The 18,566-nt window shown below is 44.7% G+C and overlaps 1 protein-coding gene across 5 annotated transcripts in view; it reads right to left on the bottom strand.

Annotated features, from left to right (window-relative positions):
- The window catches only part of FRMD3 (FERM domain containing 3), a 267,152-nt gene that overhangs the window by 31,145 nt on the left and 217,441 nt on the right, over positions 1 to 18,566 (bottom strand). For all 5 annotated transcript variants that reach the window (XM_036904323.2, XM_057498554.1, XM_036904324.2 and 2 more), the window contains one exon: positions 12,907 to 13,031. In XM_036904323.2, the coding sequence (XP_036760218.2) occupies positions 12,907 to 13,031 (125 nt within the window). The remainder of the gene's footprint in view (positions 1 to 12,906; positions 13,032 to 18,566) is intronic.

Raw genomic sequence — 18,566 nt, 5'->3', positions numbered from 1 at the left:
GATGATCATATTCTATTCCAACAGGATAATGTTTACTTGAAAAAATTAAGTTAGACCAAAGAATATAAAAAGTCCAGTAGTTATTTTTAAATGATATAAAAAACTGACATATTACAAATACACATTGTATTTATTCCAAGTTCTCAATGCAAGCAAATTAGAACTCTGAACTGTATGTTTCAGTCCACAATACAAGACTTATATTTAATCTTAGGGCTTAGGCTCAGGACCAGAAAAATCAGCTAGGTGGCTCCACTTTCCCTTCAACCATCCATCCTTTACTAATCAGGTACCAGATGCAGAGCTGGGGATGGGGGCCACCCAGTTAGACTGGATGTGTAACTGATGTCTAGAAAGAGGTGTTTTAAGAATCAAGTAAGTGGTGCCTCCTGGGTTACAGACAGTAGAATGGTGGTTACCAGGGGCTGGGGGTGGGGGAAACAGGGAGATGTTGGTCAAAGGGTACAAACTTCCAGTTATTATGTTAACAAGATCTGGGAATCTAATGTACATCATGGTGATTATGGTTTATAATTCAGTATTATATACTTTAATGTTGCTAAGACAGTAGATTTAAAATGTGTAGTTTCTCACTAAAGAAACAAATGGTAATTATGTGATAAGATGTAGGTACTAGCTAACTCTGTGTGGTAATCATTTTGTAATATATAAATGTATCAATTCAACACATTGTACACCTTAAACTTATACAAGTTATATATTATATCTCAATAAAGCTGCACAGAAAAAGAATCAAACATAAGAATGAAAGAGGAGAAAACTCTCAGTACTATCTTCAGAGCTAGGAAATATGTAGAGGAGGTGCTTTTTAAATTTTATATGTGGCTTCTATATTTTCCAAATTTTTGACAATGACTATGGTATGGCTTTTGATTTCCAATTAAAAAACAAGCCAAAAAGTCTCTCTCACTTACCAACTTCACATTTCCCTGTATGGCCCCGGAAGATGACTGGTTAGCCAGAGATGGGTAAGATTCCTCAAGGGAGGAACAACCTAAGACAGGCACAGTCGCAGGGGGGCCATCAGGTGAGAAATTGGGGATCAACAGAGGTGAGGCTTAGAACCTCACCTCCCCGTTCTGAGAGAAATCTTCTGCATACGTGGATGTTTTATTGCCCTGGTCTAGCTTGGATTAACACATAGTCTACAGGCACACACCTGATCATCTACATGTGCTCTCATACAACACTAAACTATGTTTTCTACCTTTATCTTGTATCTACCTACCACTTCAGCATTTTATTAAAAATAATAATAATAAAGAGAGAAATGTGGTATCCACATATAAATCAAGTATAAAAACCAAATCAGTATTCATATTTGAACTGACTGTTTATAGTTCATAATGCATGAGCAAAACCGAAAGTTTCTGTGATGACTGCCCTTGTACTGTTCACCATGTAACTTATTCATTATGTAAGAATTTGTTCTACATGTAAAAACTTGTTTGTTATGCCTCAGAAGATTGGAGACTGACAAAAATTAGGCTTGGGGTGGAATAATGATTGTGCATTGAGCATTGACTCCCCTATACAGAATTTTATTGTCGTTAACAACCATTTGATCAATAAATATGAGAGATGCCCTCACAAAAAAAAAAAAAAAAAAAAAAAAAAAAAAAAGGACAGACTTCCAATGGTAAAATAAATTAGTAACCGGGATGTAATGTATAGCATAAGGAATATAGTCAAGATATTGTAACAGCCTGGTAGGGTGATAGCTGGAACCTAGAATTATGTATATAAATGTTCTACCACTGTGTTGTACACTTGAAACTCATGTAATGTAATACTGTGTGTCAACTACCCTTCAATAAAAAATAATTATTATAAAAAAAAAAAAAAAAAAAACAAGCCAAAAAGAATATGCTTGGCTTCTGGTAAACCCTGATCCCAGGAGACTATTCTCCTTATATTCTTTCTCTTGAATGAATAAAGGCTGTCATGGTTGCATTTAAAATTCATCCATTCATTCATTTATTAACTAATTCAGCAAGTATTAATTTAGCTCCTACTGTATGTCAGAATGACTCTACGTGCTAGGGATACCACAGGGAACAAGATAGGCAAAGTCTTTGCTCTAGTGGAGTTGACGTTTTAGTCAAAGGGGACAATCAACAAACAGGAGGACAAATAAATTAGTAAGTGTCCAACAACACTAAGTGCTCTGACAAAAATCAGAGTGATAGCATAAGAGAGAACAAATGGGTAGGTGGGAAAGCCATCAAAATTGGGTACTTTGGGAAGACTTTCCAAGGAGCTGAAATTTGAGGTAAGATGTAAAGAAAAGAACCAGCCAGGCTTAAAAAGACCAGAGGAAAGGCACATCTAGATGGATGAAACAGCTTGTGCAAATGCCCTGAGGTGGCAGTTAAGCTGGGCATATTCAAGGGAGAATGGGAAAAACAGTGTGGCAGTAACATAGAATCAAGAGAAGAGCAGTAGGGAGTGGTCTAAGGGTGGACAGGGTGCACAGGCCAGAGTGAGAAGGTTAGATTGTATCGGAACTAGATTCAAGTTCCACCCATTAAAAAATCACCCTGGCTTCTATGTGGGCAATATGGGAAAGGGGAGGCAGCCAGGACTAGCAACAGAGATATTACCTCCATCAGGAGACAGAGAAGAAAGAGCATCTGCAGCTGGGGTGGAACAGAGGCAAGGATCCTGAGCTATTCAGATGGTTCATGTGAATAGGGTTTTGCTAATGTATTTGACAATTTAGTATCGTATGACCACTGAGCAGTGGGAAAAGTTTAACAAGAGAAAGTGGACATTTAAAATCATACTGTTCTGCTCAGGATGGGGCAGGTGCTGGCAGAGTCTGCTCAAGGAAGAAACAGATCATGGCTCCAGAAGACAGGAAGGAGATGTATGCAGGTGGTCAGTCAGCAGAGCAGGACCACAGCCACTGGGTTGGGGTTGGGAGTATGACTTAGCTGCAGGGGAGGGACTGTCAAGGTCCTTGGTGGGGAGAGTACCAGGGGCACAGCTGGGACAGAGATCGGGAAAAGGAGCAAGGCTGGCATGAGGGTCAGACAAAAGGGCCAGGGGCCTGATCCCAAGGGTGGGCTTCGGTTTCTCAGTCCCCTCCCAGGAACGGGCAGGATAGGCCCGAGATTCAGGAGCAGGGCTGAGCCTATATTTAGGGGTCAAATTGTACAGCTGTGGCAGAGGGGTCAGGCAGGGACTGACGAGCCCGTAGTTCACAGGAGGTGCTCTGAACAAGGATACTGCTTCCTTTAACTGCAAAATTTCCAGTCTGTGCTCAGATTATCAAGTGGGTTGCCCTGAAAACCCTATTTATTTTCTTTCAGCCAAAGCATCCATCCATTTTCACATTTCCTATCCTGAAGTGGAGATTTGGGGGTTAAAAATGTTCCAAATTGGCCTTCTCTTCCAAGAGGAGATGTTAAAGGATGTGAGGGCTTTTTCAAGTGGAGAAATACTCACTTTATATTCCCTTTTAAGCCAGCTGCTATTAATTTTCAATTTTATGCTGGAAATTTACAACTCACAGAAAGGGAAAAAACATAACCCTGCTTTTATAGATCATTGTGCTGCATGCCCATAGTTCCATGAACCACATGGAAGAAGATGTCTATGCCTTTTGTTTTCCAACGTACTGATGCATGGTCCAACAGCACATTCTTCAGAAAAGTAGCAGTTTGAAGGAAGAATTATTAAAGAACAGTCAGAGTGGGGAAGAACCTTAGAAATCCTTTTACCTTATTTAACCACAAGAGGAAATAAGATCCACACATTGTCAGTGTACCAGATAAGAAGGAAATGTTTACTGAACGAATGAATGAATGAACCCCTCACTCTATCCAGTGCTCTTCCCGCCACCAGAGAATCCCCACCGAGGTGGGGTCCTGTGCCTACTCAAAGAGTGGAGCCCAGCACCATGTAAACTGGGCACTCAGGGCAACCATGAAACACTTCAGTGAGAGACACAGCACCTCCCAGATAGCCTGGCAAAGGCTTGGGTGACTCACCCCGGTTTACCAGCGCAGAAGACCAAAAGCATGTAAAATGGCATGTCACCACCGTAACTAGAGCACAGAGCTCTCACATCTATTTTAGGAATCTGGAGTTTTGGCATGAACAGAGATTTCAGTTTCAAAAACATGCCCTGCCTTTTCTTCCCTGTAGATTCATCTGTAAGACCTCGGTCATACCCAGACTTTTTTTTGGAGGGGGGAATGTCTGTGTGTACTTATGAATAAATGCACATTTGTTCCTAAATCAGACACACATGCACAGCTGTCTTCAGATACCATGTCCATCATAAAACCTAACAATAGAAATTTTGTAAGCAAGTGATGAAAGTTAAATACCAATAGAAGTTTCTTCCTCTACCTCAATGGGCCATTCGTATGTGCGCTGTTCCAGAGGCCATGGTTCCAGGGCCTCCAATTCACTGTCAGTCAAGCCACGCAGGAGCCTGCAGCACCCCCCCCCCCATAGATGGCATGGGATGTGCATCTATGTCCCAGTGGACACCCCCAACATCCAGCCTGTGCCAAATGACCTCTTTTTTGTATTTTTTGTTTTTGTTAAACATTTATTAGGGTGCTTGATAGAATCCAGAAACTTCTTAGATTACAAAATCAACTTAGACCACGTTATTCTTATTGTTCAATGATCACCTTATAATTTCCTTGCACAACAAGCTTCCTCTCTTGAATGGTGGTAACATACACCATTCTTGCAGACACTAAAATATTTTAATACACTCAAAATTCTTTAAATCATTATTTAAAAATAAAACACTAGGGGCCTCTTTTCTGAACCCTCCCCCACTGTCCATATTGCCAAGGACCTACCACTGTGGGCCTACGAAAAAGGCTGAACTAGCACACACTCCCTGCCCAGCACCTCTGTGTGACTGGCTCTCTGGGTCTGAACAGATAAGCAGAGAGAAAGGGGGATTCCGTCAGATCCTGCCTCAGCATGAGCCTGGGTCTCACAGAGAACATTTACTTAACACTCACTAGCAACCCACTAACAGAAACACTAGAAAACAACCCCACGCTGACTGTGGAACACATCTAAAATTCAGAAGTTACAGCCTGTGCTTTCTAATCAAAATGGTTTAGGAACATGTTCACTTTTCCTCCTGTGTTTTCTCAGGGATGTGATGGGTGTGTGTATTTCTCTAAGTGCCAAGCCCAATGCCCTTCCCATCACAGACCACACTCCGGCCGTTACAGCTGCTCACACTTACTCTCTCCCCTGGCTCACATCCCAGCCCTCAAGGCCTGTGACTGGATTACTTCATGGGACACTTGACTGACGTGTTTGTTTTATTTTGTTTTGCTTTTTACCCCAGCCGAATCCTTTAAAGCAAGTCATTACTGATACTTAAGCTCAGCAGCAAAGGGCCAACTGGAGCAGGATCTGTGATTTGGGAGGGTCCAAACTGAACTGTTTCCCCTGATAAGACAGATCCTTAACACAGACCATGAGTCATGAGAACTAAGCTCGGAGTGAGCCATTCCTTATTTAACGAGTTCAACTTTAACATCAGAACATTGGATCCCAGGAGGGAGAGGGCCTTCCTGCACGAAGTCTGTCCCCCTACAGCCTGGCTTTCCTAGGAATTCTGTTCAGAAGGGCACCCTCTGTCCACAGCCTTCTCAGCACCCGCTGTGAGATGTGGGGACACTCCCGCCCTGCTGGAAGCCTCCGAGGAGTCACTAAGTTCTGGCACACTATGATAACCATAGGCTCGAACCCTGTGCCGAACACACTGCAGCTCTTCTCACTGAATCAGAGATTCCCTACGTTTATATAAGATAAGCTCTTTGGATAATTCATTTGATAATAATTGAAAAATAAATTTAGTTCCTTATTTAATGACTCTGTTTTAGCAAGAAGCTGTTGAGCTGTTTTAGATGTGTTTGATGTCTAAGATACCTGGGCCAGGAATCTGACAACCAGGACTTGATCCCAACCCAGCTCTGTGACTTTGAGCACAATGGCTCCTGGTCTGGGCTTTCTCATTTGTAGAATCCCAAAGGGGTGTGCTAGATCCAGGCTGGGCAAACTTTTCCTCTCAAGGCCCAGACTGTAAACTTCAGGCTTTGCAGGCCTCAAGGGTATTAAGTAGGTACTTATATAACCATTTAAAATGCAATCATTAACTTTTGGGTGAGAGGAAGAACAGGCAGTGGGGCAGCCACAGGTCATAGTTTGCCAACTCACGTGCTTGACCATCTGCAGCATACCCTCAACCTTATTTTATAGATGAGGAAAATGAGGCCCCATAAGGTGGAGTGTCTGGTCTGTGGTCATGCAGCTGCCTGGGGGAGGACAAGACCAGAGTTCCTATCTTATCCAAGACATTAATGCAGAAACAGCAGCTTTATTTATACTGAAGAATATGCTGTTTCATAAAATGCACCACTTATGGGAATCACCCAACTATACAACTGAAATGATGGACACCATGGGTGTCTTATGATTTAAAACACAAAATCCTTGCAAGATAAAATGCACTTGAATTGCAACAGGGACAAGGCATGTAGATTCCTGACAGCAGTATAAATCCTTTAAATTTCAAATATTTCTTTCAAGTGATACAAACTTCTCATGAGTACTAAAGTCACTATAAATACCAGGAACCAAAATTCCAAAGGTGAGGCAAACTCCAAAAAAAAAAGCATACAAAAGAAGGTGGAAAGCTTTCGAAAAGCTTACAAAAGTGAACTTGCAGAGCTCACTCAGGCCTTTATTTCATCCCGAGTGGTTCTTAGCATCCCACCCTAGAGGGAGCTGTCGACCCAAACTGCCGGGGTACTTGATTCCAGAATTCAATACATGAGCTAATGAATTCTGCATTCTGACTCTGCTAATCCAATACTGCAGTTATAAATAAAACCAGAAGCTGTCCTCTGCTTGGCAGAGGCCTGTAGGCCCTGCAGAAGCAGGTTGGGTTGCTGTACACCAATCAGCAGTGGGAAACTGAGTGCCATTAAATAAAAAAGTTCAGGAGAGCCCAAACTGGTGCCAAAATAATGCTTAACACGGCCCCTTATATGAGTTTCTTCTGATTCAGGATACTAACCCATTTGTCTACATTTGCATTAAAATGTTTCCAAATCATTATTTGACCTATAGTTCAATTTGTGCACTAATATTTTCAACATTAAGCAAACAAGGAATGTTTTTAATTGTACACACAGGATAATCACAATGGCATCAAAATGCATAGGGAAGGAAACTGCTATTAATACTGATTGCCTCTAAGAGGTGGGACAATCTGGAAGGTGAATTTTTTCTGCTTATTTATGCTTTTCTGTAGTTTCTAAATTTTCTAGAAGATGATGAATTAGTTTTATAATAAGAAAATAAAAACAGTCATCACAAACCTGTGGCAGGGACCAGGGCAGTTACAGCTGGTGCTAACTGGTCTGCTATTGCCAGGTAGCAGTAACTACAAAGGGGGAATGTGGGTCCATGGGATTTATACACAGCTCCTACTGTTTGATGGAACATAACAAATTTCAAAAAGATCAGTGCCTCACTCCTAATGTACATCCTGACATACTTTAAACCAAAGGGAAGAAATTACTTAGCACGTGGGGGAAAATAGTGGGGAAGACAGACACAGAAGAGGATAAATCTGCGTGAGCCATGACCACGGTATTCCATAAGGGAGAGAAGGAGGGGGAGAGGAGGAGAATTCCTTATCAGATAAGTGGGGAGGAGCCCTGACTTGGTGAAGAATGGGAAAAGGAATTCACACAGTGCAAACATAGCAGCCTCGTGCTATTAGAGATGTCACCAGTGAGGGGACTGAAGCAACTGAGTGTGATGTTCAAAAGACCTCATACGGGAAAATGCCACTGGCCCCACAGATCACCTGTTAAGTGTTGGGATGGTGGGAGGGGATGGGCTCAAGAGTATGGCATGCTTGATGGATGAGGACAATATTCTTTTTATGGGCTCAAAATGCCATCACAGGTTCACATACATACTTTCTAGAATTCCAGTGATGCCACCTCAAGCAGTCTATGGTTAGGCTAGATGCCATAAAAAACTTTAACACCACCATCACCACCATACTGCACCCCTGAACCACATTCATGACATATGCATGCACACATGTGTGCACACACACATACAGGGACAGTGCTAAAGGGTGGCTTGGAGAGTTAGTTTTACCACCCTCCTTAATTTCTGTCTACTCTTTGTTTCAGACATCTTCTCAATCACAAGCAATGCAGTGCTGAGCCACCCTCTGTCCAACCACATTCCCACCCCTGAGACACCCCTTCATAGACATTCTGGGGTCTCCGCTGTGCTTTTGTTTTGCCAGCAGGTGTCAAACATTTCCAACTCCTATTTAGTTCTGTCTACCAAGGGGAAGGCACAGCCTCCTGTCTACTTGATCCTGCCAGCCCAGACCCTTGCCCTGGCCGACAAGAACAATCTTCATGGGTGTCTACCAAGGCTCAGAGGACTCAGTTCATTCCCCTCCTCTACTACAGTCCAGCAGTTTTCCATAACAAGAAACATACTCCATCAATAAAACAGGCAACCCTTTTGCTGTCTGCACTGTGGAGACCCTGGGACATTGCGCATGAGGACTTATTCAGATTAATGACTCCCTTAAAATTTCATTTTTACCCAGAACAATTCCTACTCTCAATTTTTTCTTTCTCCCAAAACTTTCATAAACTCTAAGAGGCACTCTTCAAATGGGTTCCCACTCTCACCTAAAGTTTTCTATGGCACTTACCTACTTGGGTCCTATAACTGGGCAACTCTGAAGTTGCCTCGTGGTGCCTAGGAACTGATTTTGTTTTTTCTCTGCCCACACTCAGCCAACTTCAGGCTGAGCCTCGGGTTATCATGGGGGTGAATGGGTTTACGCATTCTCCCAGAATGCCACTGCGCTAATCTGGGCAATAATGCTCCTCCAGCTGTCTTTGAGAAACTTGAAGTGCTAGAAAGAACACTTGGCAGAGAGAGCTTGTCAGACCAGTGGGTGGTTGTGTCCCTGGAGAGGTATGGTGGCAGCAGAGATGCCACCACAAGGGCACCAGACAAGGCAAGGACCTTCCCCTGACCTCACAGAGATGGTGGCTCCAGAGGTCAAGGTTAAGGCCTTCTTTCTTCTCCCAACCTGATTTTTTAAAAATTCCTAATCATATGACTGTTTTAACAAGACTCAAGCTGCTAACCTTGACCTGTTTATGGATCACTTGCAAAATGTGCGATGAGAAACTCCCCCAGACAAGAATCAGAACCACTATACAGAGAAGGGAACAGTGACATCCGGGTGAGTGGTGATGTCCGAGTCCCCTGCACTCCCTGTCTGAAGCCCAGCAGAGCCAGGCACACTGCCCAACTCTCCCAATGGCTCCAATATCTGAACAAAAGCATCTTTGCCATTGGCTCCCTGTATGACACTGACACGTCACTTCAACCTTCCTGTGTCTCCACAGTCTCATCTTTAAAAGGTGGAAATCTTTTTACTCTCGGGCAAAGTCTCAGAGACAAGGGCAGAAGCTGGCAGGATTCTACAGGGTGCTTACCTGCCCAGTGATCAGTGACCATCTCAAGAACTCTGCTGTGCCCTGGCTGGAACCCACTGCCTCACTCCCTGGTCCCAATCCCTGCCTCTCTTCAGCCCTTGCTTATCTGTTTTCTGGGCCAATGCAGTGGTTCCTGTGTGATCTCTGTGCCTCAATTCAGTGATTCTCAACCAGGGAGAAGTTTTGTAATCCAGGGGGCATCTGGCAACAGCTGGAGATGGGTGTTTGTCAAGACTAGTGGAGTACTGCTGGCGCCCACTGGGTGAAGGCCAGGGATGGTGCTAAACCTCCTACAGTGCTCAGGCAGCCCCCCAAAGAACACCCAGCTAACAGGCCTGTAGTGCTGAGGTTGAAACACTCTGCTCCACACACCACAAATGATAAAAAACACAATTCCAATCAGGTTTTTCCACACTGGAAATCCTCCAGTGCCTCCCAACTGCCCTCAGGTTAAAGCCTAAATCTCCAGGAAGTCATGTGAGACCCATCATGATCTGGACCCTTCCTTTCTGCCTCACCTTCCGCTGTTCCTCTGACCCATCCTCCCCAAAGCCGCCCAGGCAGCCAGTGCAGACAGACGCTGCTCACACCCCCTCTGCCTGGAAATTTCATTCATTTCTTTGCCCACCAGTTTCATGTCAGACACTCTAAAGAGACTAAAAGGGTACAAGATGCTCTCCAGGCAGCTCAAGGCACAGATACTTCATGAAGCATGCGGAAAAGTGAGCACCCCATTCAATCTGCAGAGGACCTCTTCATGGGTCACTGTGACCCATTGCCTTCTCCCCATCCAGCCATGAGCCTCCAGGAAAGAGAGCATCTTCATCCCAGAGGTCATAGCAACTTACACACACTGAGTGTCGTCCACTAGCTGTCTCTGCTGCATTTGTCATAACTGTTGTATTAAAGAATGAATGAATCCCAGCCACTTTAAATTTGACTCTTGCTCAGGCATAAGCAGCACCAAAATACAAGGATGAAATTAAGTCCACCACACTGTATGCACCAAGAAAGAGAGCCCACCCACAAAGGTGAAGACGTTGCTTAAAGCTATATTCTCTGCTTCTCCTTATGTATTAGAGAAATATAAACCTACAAAATAAGTATTTGTCCCTATGGACTGTCTAAATCCCATTGCCTGGTACTCAAAGACAAGAGAGAGAGGAAGCAGATTTGACTCTACAACAGTCACTGAGATACAGTGGTATCAAGAACACAGAGCCAGGCTCACTGTGGGTTTCACAGTACCTAAGGTGATTTCACTCTCTAGATTGGGAAGGTCATTCCGTCTACTGGATATTAAACAGTACTCTTTCTACTTCTCTTCAAGTTGATTCTGTCTCCTAGAAGTTGTTATGATTTGCCTGAACTTCAAAACCCAGAAAGATCCAAAAGGAGATCGACTGCCTAGAAAAAAAGAGCTTTATTAGGATATTCATAGAGCCATTGTGGACTTTTTAAGAAAGCGATCTATCAGTTTGACTTTATAGTGGGTGGAAGAATTTAAGATTTCTCTGTAAAATAACTGAAAAAATTGAAAAGGTGGCCTGTGGATTCCTATCACATATCATGAAAATTTCTGTTTTCATTGGAATTGATTACAATGTTTGCATCCCTTGTTCACACACTTGTCATGCTAAAGACAAGGTTAGCGGGACCCCATTATAGAAAATGGAGCAAAACGGAAGTTTCTAACTGAATGGGGTGAAGGGCCCAGGGGAAAGCTTGCCCAGCTCCCTTTCACAGCCTAGGGGGGTGGGAGAGGGCCTGGGACAACCGTGGCCTGGGCCTCCTATTCTCCATGGTTATCGTTCACCCAGTCTGGTCTTCCAACCTTTACCCCACCCCAGGCTTCCATCTTTGCATGCAAGACAAAATCAAAATCCCTGGTTTGGGTTCTTTCTCCCTTTCGTCTTCTCCTTTCAACCTTGGGATTATCATGATCTCCAGAAAAACTGACTTCCACTCAAACCAATATTCCAGGCCTGTGGGAGGAGGCCCAGAAAGTCACTGGTGATCAGTAACGAAAGCTGCTTTTACTTCCCTTGAAAAACATACAAACAGAGAAGGTGCTGAAAACGTAGACAAGCAACATGGACCCACTGACCCTCAGACTAAGAAAATTAATTTAGTATGGACCTTACAGAGTTAGTTGTTGCGACAGAGAGTAAAGGCCACTATAAAAAGACTATTCTCGTTATCATCACCCTGTGGTCCAGCTGCAGATGAAGGTGTCTCCTGAGACCCCACCCTTTGTGTTTTGCACACTTTCCTTCCACCCATGGAATTTTTGGCATCTAGCTGCCCAGTTCTTCTAACCATTAAAGCTTCCTTTCGGGCAAATATTTGCTGAAATTCTTTACACTTCAGCATGAATATGCTGCTGCTACCTCTCCTACGGGTATTCCATCCCAAGCCGTACTATTCTGGGCTGAAGGGTTCTCCCCTGTGCAAGGAATTCTTGATTTGAAGCTTCAGGTAAAGGTGATCTTTTGGGGACAGAGTGAACTCTCGTCTTGAAATGACCCAGTATCTAGATTTTTAAATGATGAAAGCAAAAATCACAAAGTTAAAGGAAAATATGTTATGTTTGTGTTCCAGTTCCAAATAACTTAATTTTGTGTGAATTTTTTAAATTTACTTTGAAATTAATGAGAATGTGAGATTTGCTTCACCAGGTGTCTGCAGCAAGCAGTGTTAAAAACAAAAAAGGAAGGTAAGAAGCACATATATTATAGTCTAAAAATATAACAACTCCAGGGTGCAAGCAGACCTTAGATATTTTGGCTTGTATCAAAACTGTCAAGACAAGGACCTGTGGAAAAGGGAACACGAGGATGGAGAAATAGTGAGGCAGAAAGGGGATGACCAGGGTAGAGATGCTTGTGGAGAATTTGTTACAATCACTAATTTAATTGCAATTCCAGTTAAACTCTTGCTATCCAATAGAACTTTTTGCAATGATGGAAATGTTCTCAGTCTGAGCTGTCCAAGATAGTAGCCATTAACCACGTAGGGCTCCTGAGCACTGGAAATCTAGCTAATATGACTGAGGAGCTGAATGTTTAATTTTAACTAATTTAAAACTAGTTTTAAATAGCTATACATGGTTAGTGGCTACCATATTGGACAGTTTTAATACCAACATTTCTGCTTTAATATGTAATTTTAGAAAAAAATCTGTACCCATGAACCCTGTACAGGATAAACTATTTGAACTCTCAAGATAATGTATTCTTCCAGCTACAGCTTTTTAATTAAAAATACAGTTTATGACTCACTCCAACCATCACCCCAGGTAGTCAGGACTGGTGTCAGCTTCTGAAGCAAGTGTACTCACCCTCGCCCAGTGGAAGTTCCTCCTCCTGCTCGCTGGGGGAAGGCTGTAGGGGCTGCAGGGGCTCCATGTTAATGAAGAGCTGTTTGTTTAAGGAGTAGGAACTGCGGCTCTGCGTAACGTTGACTCTGAAAATACACAGCAGCCAGAGGGAGTTGGTTTCTCTTGCAAACGCCAGCCCCTCCATCTCAGGTGGCTATCCAGACTGGGCAATGCCTCCAGACTCACACCGAGGATTAGCCCAGGGGTAAAGGTGACATAACACTCAAGGGACACAGCCCTTTTCATCCTTAAGGTTCTGACAAAATGTCCTAATGCAACACAGTGGAAGGAAATGAATTTGCCCATAACTCACCAGACTTGGCACACTAGGCGACGACACAGGTATTGAAAAATGATACAGAAAACAAAAGACCTGGGAGCAGGTATCACTGCACTGGACATGCAGAATACTGGACACAGGGCATGGCTTAAAGTCATTCGACCACCATCAAAAAAACAAGAATCTCTGCCAGATAGATGGCACAGGAGTTCTACAGCTACAAGCTATCTTGGTGTTGCTGGATTCCAACATTTAATATCAATGTTTGATATTCCCATTTAATTTCACACCCCACTCAGCAACCAGCCACAGAACCCAGCTGTACTCTGCTTTAGAAAGGAGCATGCACATGTCAGTGGCTGTGATGGGCAGCAGCTGGCAAGGAAAGTAAGCAGGTGTATCATCAAGACCATTGGCTGATGGCAGGGAAGCCCGTTCACACTGCCTGCAGCAGGGAGACCAGCTGTCTGGGATTGGGGGAGGGGAGGTTCAGCACCCTTCCCCTCCCTGTTTCCTGTGAAAACTAAAACTAAAACCAAAACCAACCTAGCCTTTAAGATGGTGTCAAAAGTGTCCCCCTTGAAGCCCTCCTGGATTGCCCTCACATCTTTCTCTCTCTCCCCCCTCACTCTACTCTCCCTTCTTTCACAGCTCACCTCATTTGCTACCTGTCTCTCTGTAATTATTAGTGTACTAGTCAGCCCCAACTTGATAAGCCCAAAGGGAAGAAACTGACCTATCCATTCTCGTTTGCCTTACAGCACCACCTCTGGCATCTTGTCAAGGGGTGCTCAGGTTTAAATCTGAAGTACACTGAATGCAATCGTGGCTTGACATAAGTTGCCATTTCAGACTGGCACAGGTGATCCCAGGCCAGTTGTCAGGACTGCCTTAGAGACCAGGCATTTCTGTTGGGCTGGGAGGAAGACAGGAAGAACTGTTAGCATCTAGAGTAAAAGCCCCCACCACTGGCACTGGCAGGAAAGGACTTGCTTAAGCACAGAGTCCTCTTCTTCCTTATTGCATTCTACAGCCACTTATTTTGCAGCTGATATATATGCATTGAACCATCTGCCTTGTTCTGGGGACCTGCGGTCCTCGCCTCACATAACTCACTCTCTAGAACCATGATATTCAAATTTTTTGACTGAGACCCATGTCAAGAAGTCCATTTTATATCATTTCTCTGTAGAGACACATTGCAGCGAATGTTTCATGGTGTGACTCACCATGGTTTGTTTTTTCCATTCTGTTTCATTCAGTTTCATGTGCTGGTCTTAACCACTATTTTCACATCATGACTCATTAATGTGCTGCTTTCACAGGTGGAAAAGTGCACATCTATCTCATGGAGGAGGCTGATGGCAGGGAATACCGAGGGGTGGTGAGGGAAGAGCCAGAAATGGCCTCCGGGGGCAGGGATGCCACAGTGTCCTGGCGAGTGCAGAGGGGAGACGGTGCAGGGAGAAGGAAGGGGGGAAGCAGAGAAGACTAACATTTACCATGTGCAGTCTCTTCTTTTAGTCTCACAACATTTGTGAGATTTTGTGGGGTTTTCTCTGGCCCTGTGACCTTTGTGAGTTTACCTCTGCAAAGCACAACACGCTGCCATGTTGGTGTGGACCGTGTAAATTTCTGACCTCTGAAAAGCCCGTTCCCGTTCTTGGGAAACCAACTCTGAATGGCTCTGCCACATGTCTGACCATCTGAGCTGGCGGCAGCACCGATTCCCTAGAAATTCACTGTGAATGCTACCAGGAGGGCCCCGAGAGAGCCTTTATGGAGGGTCTTCTGCATCCCATCAGCTCTCCCCCAACACTCTGCCCCTGAAGATCTGAAGCACCCTGCAGCCTGCCCCCACCCTCCGCTGCACCCCCCACCCCCACCCCTGCAATGCCCAGGCAGCTGCCTGGGGCTGGAACAGGCCGAGCTCACCAGGGGGGACCTCCCAGGTAAGAACCTGCCTGGCACCGGCAGGTCAGGGGTGCAGCCTCAGCACCTACGCTCGCAGCCCCTGCTGCTGCAGTGTAGCAGATGCCCTGGCAGGGGCAGGGGCTGCAGGGGTGCCTGGGGCTGGACCACATAACCCCTGCAGAGCACTTCAACCCAGAGAGTCTCCAATCCTGTGGTTCAGAGGTGAACATGACCTTCCTGAGAAGCACAAGACCCAGAAACTGAAAAGTGTATACAACTGGGGTTTCCCTGGGGCACAAAGAATCCAGGGCTCTAGACCTTGGTGCTCGAAGGAAAGATTTAGCAAAATTAGAATCAAAGTGCGAGACTCCCATCTGTCCTTACCGATTCCTGCAGGCGACAGGCCACCCTTTTTCACCTCTTTTCCCTGCCATCTTTTTAAAGGTGTCAACTGATGCTGGCTTCATTTAACATAAGAGCCCACCAGCACAGCTGTACCACCAGTAAATATACTACCAGAATCTGAAGGACCCTATTTTAGTTTTCAAAATGGTTTATATACACTTTACTTCATTTGTCTGTCTCAATGTGCCTCTAAGATAGGCAAGAAAAATATCATATTTACACATGAGAAAACAGACTCAGTGAGGTTATAGAACTTGAATAAAGACACCTGATGGGCAGACCCAGGACCCAGAGCCAGATCACCTGATTCCTCCCTCGGCCAGTGTCTTTTCTGCACTCTGCACTACCTTCCTGCATAACTTACCCTCCAGTGCCCCGGACAGGACTCTGTACAGCTCCTAATAGCCTGCTCTTTGTGACTGACTCTTCAAGGCTCCACTGTGTTGGCAATTTTCTAAAGAAAGTGCCAACATCCCAGTCGGCTCCTACTCTGTCCCCCAACCTGAGCTCCTGAGAGACAGGCCCCTACGGCTGGGGTCTCCCTACCATGTTTCATCCCTCAGAATACACCCATCAGCTGACTGCAAAAATGCCCAAGCCCACCCATGCGGTCCTCCCAGTGTAGAACAGTTTCTAAATAAAACTGTCTTTCAGGACTCTATCAAGATAGGAAGGTTTCCTTTGCAAATGACAACTATATTCTAAGATTGGCTTCAAAAAATTGACAGCACAAAATAGAGCAACTAAGACAAGGCTCATGGGGTGCCTGCACCAGTCCTGAGAGTAAAGCCAGTGCTGCTGGCTCTTACCAAAAATTCCATCTGAAGACACTTTAATGTGGGTACATCTGTCAGACTCCAGCTTCCCATGTTTGGATGAGAGACAATAATATCGCCACTTCACATGTATGACACTTTGCAATTTTTTTAATGCTTTATTTTAGTGCCCATAACAAAACCTAGAAGGTGGGCAAGGTAATATTACGCATCTCATTTTACAGATGAGTAAACTGATGATCTGAGAAGTTAAGGGGATGGGGAATCTAAGACCACACAGCTGGTAAGCAACATAGCCAAGATTAGTACCTGCTCACGACTCCAAGATAGGTAGTTTCAGGTACAAATGCTGCCCTACATGTCCCGCATGGTGGCTGCTATGCCTAGGTGACTCACACAGCCAGCCCTGGACTCACCAAGCTGCAGCCTTCCACCTCAATGGGTCCCTGAGGTGGGCAGGTGATTCTCACCAAGTAGCCGGCCCAGGAGGGCTTTGCCTGGAGATCTCATCAGGAAAGATCACTGATTTATCACATCTTCTCTTTTTGAAAAAACAGAAAAATCCAAAAGCAGTGTTGTCTGTCTGCATCCCTCTCTTTCTCTCTCTCTCTCTAAACATATCCCACGAACTTGTCATTCTTTGAAGAGTAGAATCTCAAGTGAAAGGAAAGACAGTAGATTGAAGCCTTATTGTCACCACTCTGAATTAGTGGTCATCTCTGAACACCAGCAAGAAAGAGTTCATTACTACACTCTCACTTTTGACAGCCACTCAAAGAAGCCAAAATAATTTAAAAATAAAATAATTGTTCAAGCAAAACCATTTCCTACCATGCAACTGGCTACTAGGGAGGGACAGGAAGTTGCTACTAAAAAAGGCCCACATCACTGTGGCTCTGACAGGACAACTTCCTCATGGGAGCAGGGCAGCACCTCGGACAGATCTCAGGTCTCAAATTAGAGGTGCTGCCGTCATCCCACACTCCTAGTTCACATAGTTACTCAACAAACACACTGCCCTGCTCCTATGTGCCAAGCCCTGTGTTGGGTACTGGGTGATATGCAGATGACCGAGGTAGACACAGCCTTGCCCTCTGAGAGCTTACTTTGTATCATTAAGCAAAGTTTTCTTGTATTGTCATGGATTTGAGAGAGACTGTCAAAGAACTGAAGTCCAGAGAGGCATCCTGAGGATGTGAACTCAACAGGCTTTTACATATCCATACGAGGGGATAGTGGAAAGCAAAGGAGGGTCCGAACCAGTGTCTCAAAGGCCTATAAGTCCTTGTTTGCAGTAGTATCCTGGGGGATTTTAAAAGATTCCAGAAAAGGCAAACCATAAACTGACTGATGCCTCATTCCCCATCCCCTCTGGTGGTTCAGTCCACTCTAGGAAAAGATTTTCACTACGGCCTTCTGTTCCCTTCCCCCATCTATCACCAGTCATCTGGAGCCTGGCTGTCCCAAGAGTGGTCCCTGCTCCAGCCCCATGGCCATCCCCTGGGTGCTCACTAGAAGTCCCAGACTCATGAATCAGACTCTGATCTTAACAGGATCCCTAGGTAATCCCTGGGCAAGGTTTGGGAAGCCTTGATCTAGGAAACCTTGATTCCCATAAAATATGCATACCTCAATTGAAAAGAGAAGTGTTTTTAAATATTATTTTTCATCTCATTAGCCATCCATAGATGGTAACTATGGGACTCAGAAATCCTTGTATATTTGGAATATGTCTCTCTGGAAGTATATTGTTAAACACAGTTTCCTACTTTGTGATTGTGCCATCAAGAGAATCCCCAGCATTGAGTCTTTCTTTTTTTAAAGATCAAACACTCAAGCTTCTAGTTGGGAGGATGAAATCCAAGCTGAGCCCCTGGAATAGTTCTGCCTCTCAGCTGCTAAGAGAATGCCAGAGGCTTTCCGGGTGGCAGGTGCTCTTTTCTCTGTAGCTGGCAGGGACTGGCCATGTCTCTGATGGACAGAGAGCAGGTCTAAGAGGATATGACAATGGACCGGCCATGAGATGACCCAGCGTGCTTCTCACACACACTGCTTGTTCACACCCACACACCCCAGGCCAAATCCAGCAGAGGACTCCCCACAGAGCAAGTAACTCAAAGTGGAGCCCAGCTGCACTCACGCCACAGCCCCAACAAATCTGTCCGAGGGGAACGCCCAGGCCAGTGAAAGCGCCATGCCTGGAACCAAGGCCAAAAACAACAGAGGTGCCCTTACTCCCTTTCCTG

The sequence above is a fragment of the Manis pentadactyla genome, chromosome 3, assembly GCF_030020395.1.
Source record: "Manis pentadactyla isolate mManPen7 chromosome 3, mManPen7.hap1, whole genome shotgun sequence".
NCBI classification, from domain to species: Eukaryota; Metazoa; Chordata; class Mammalia; order Pholidota; family Manidae; genus Manis; species Manis pentadactyla.
This window is presented reverse-complemented; position numbering and strand designations above follow the sequence as displayed.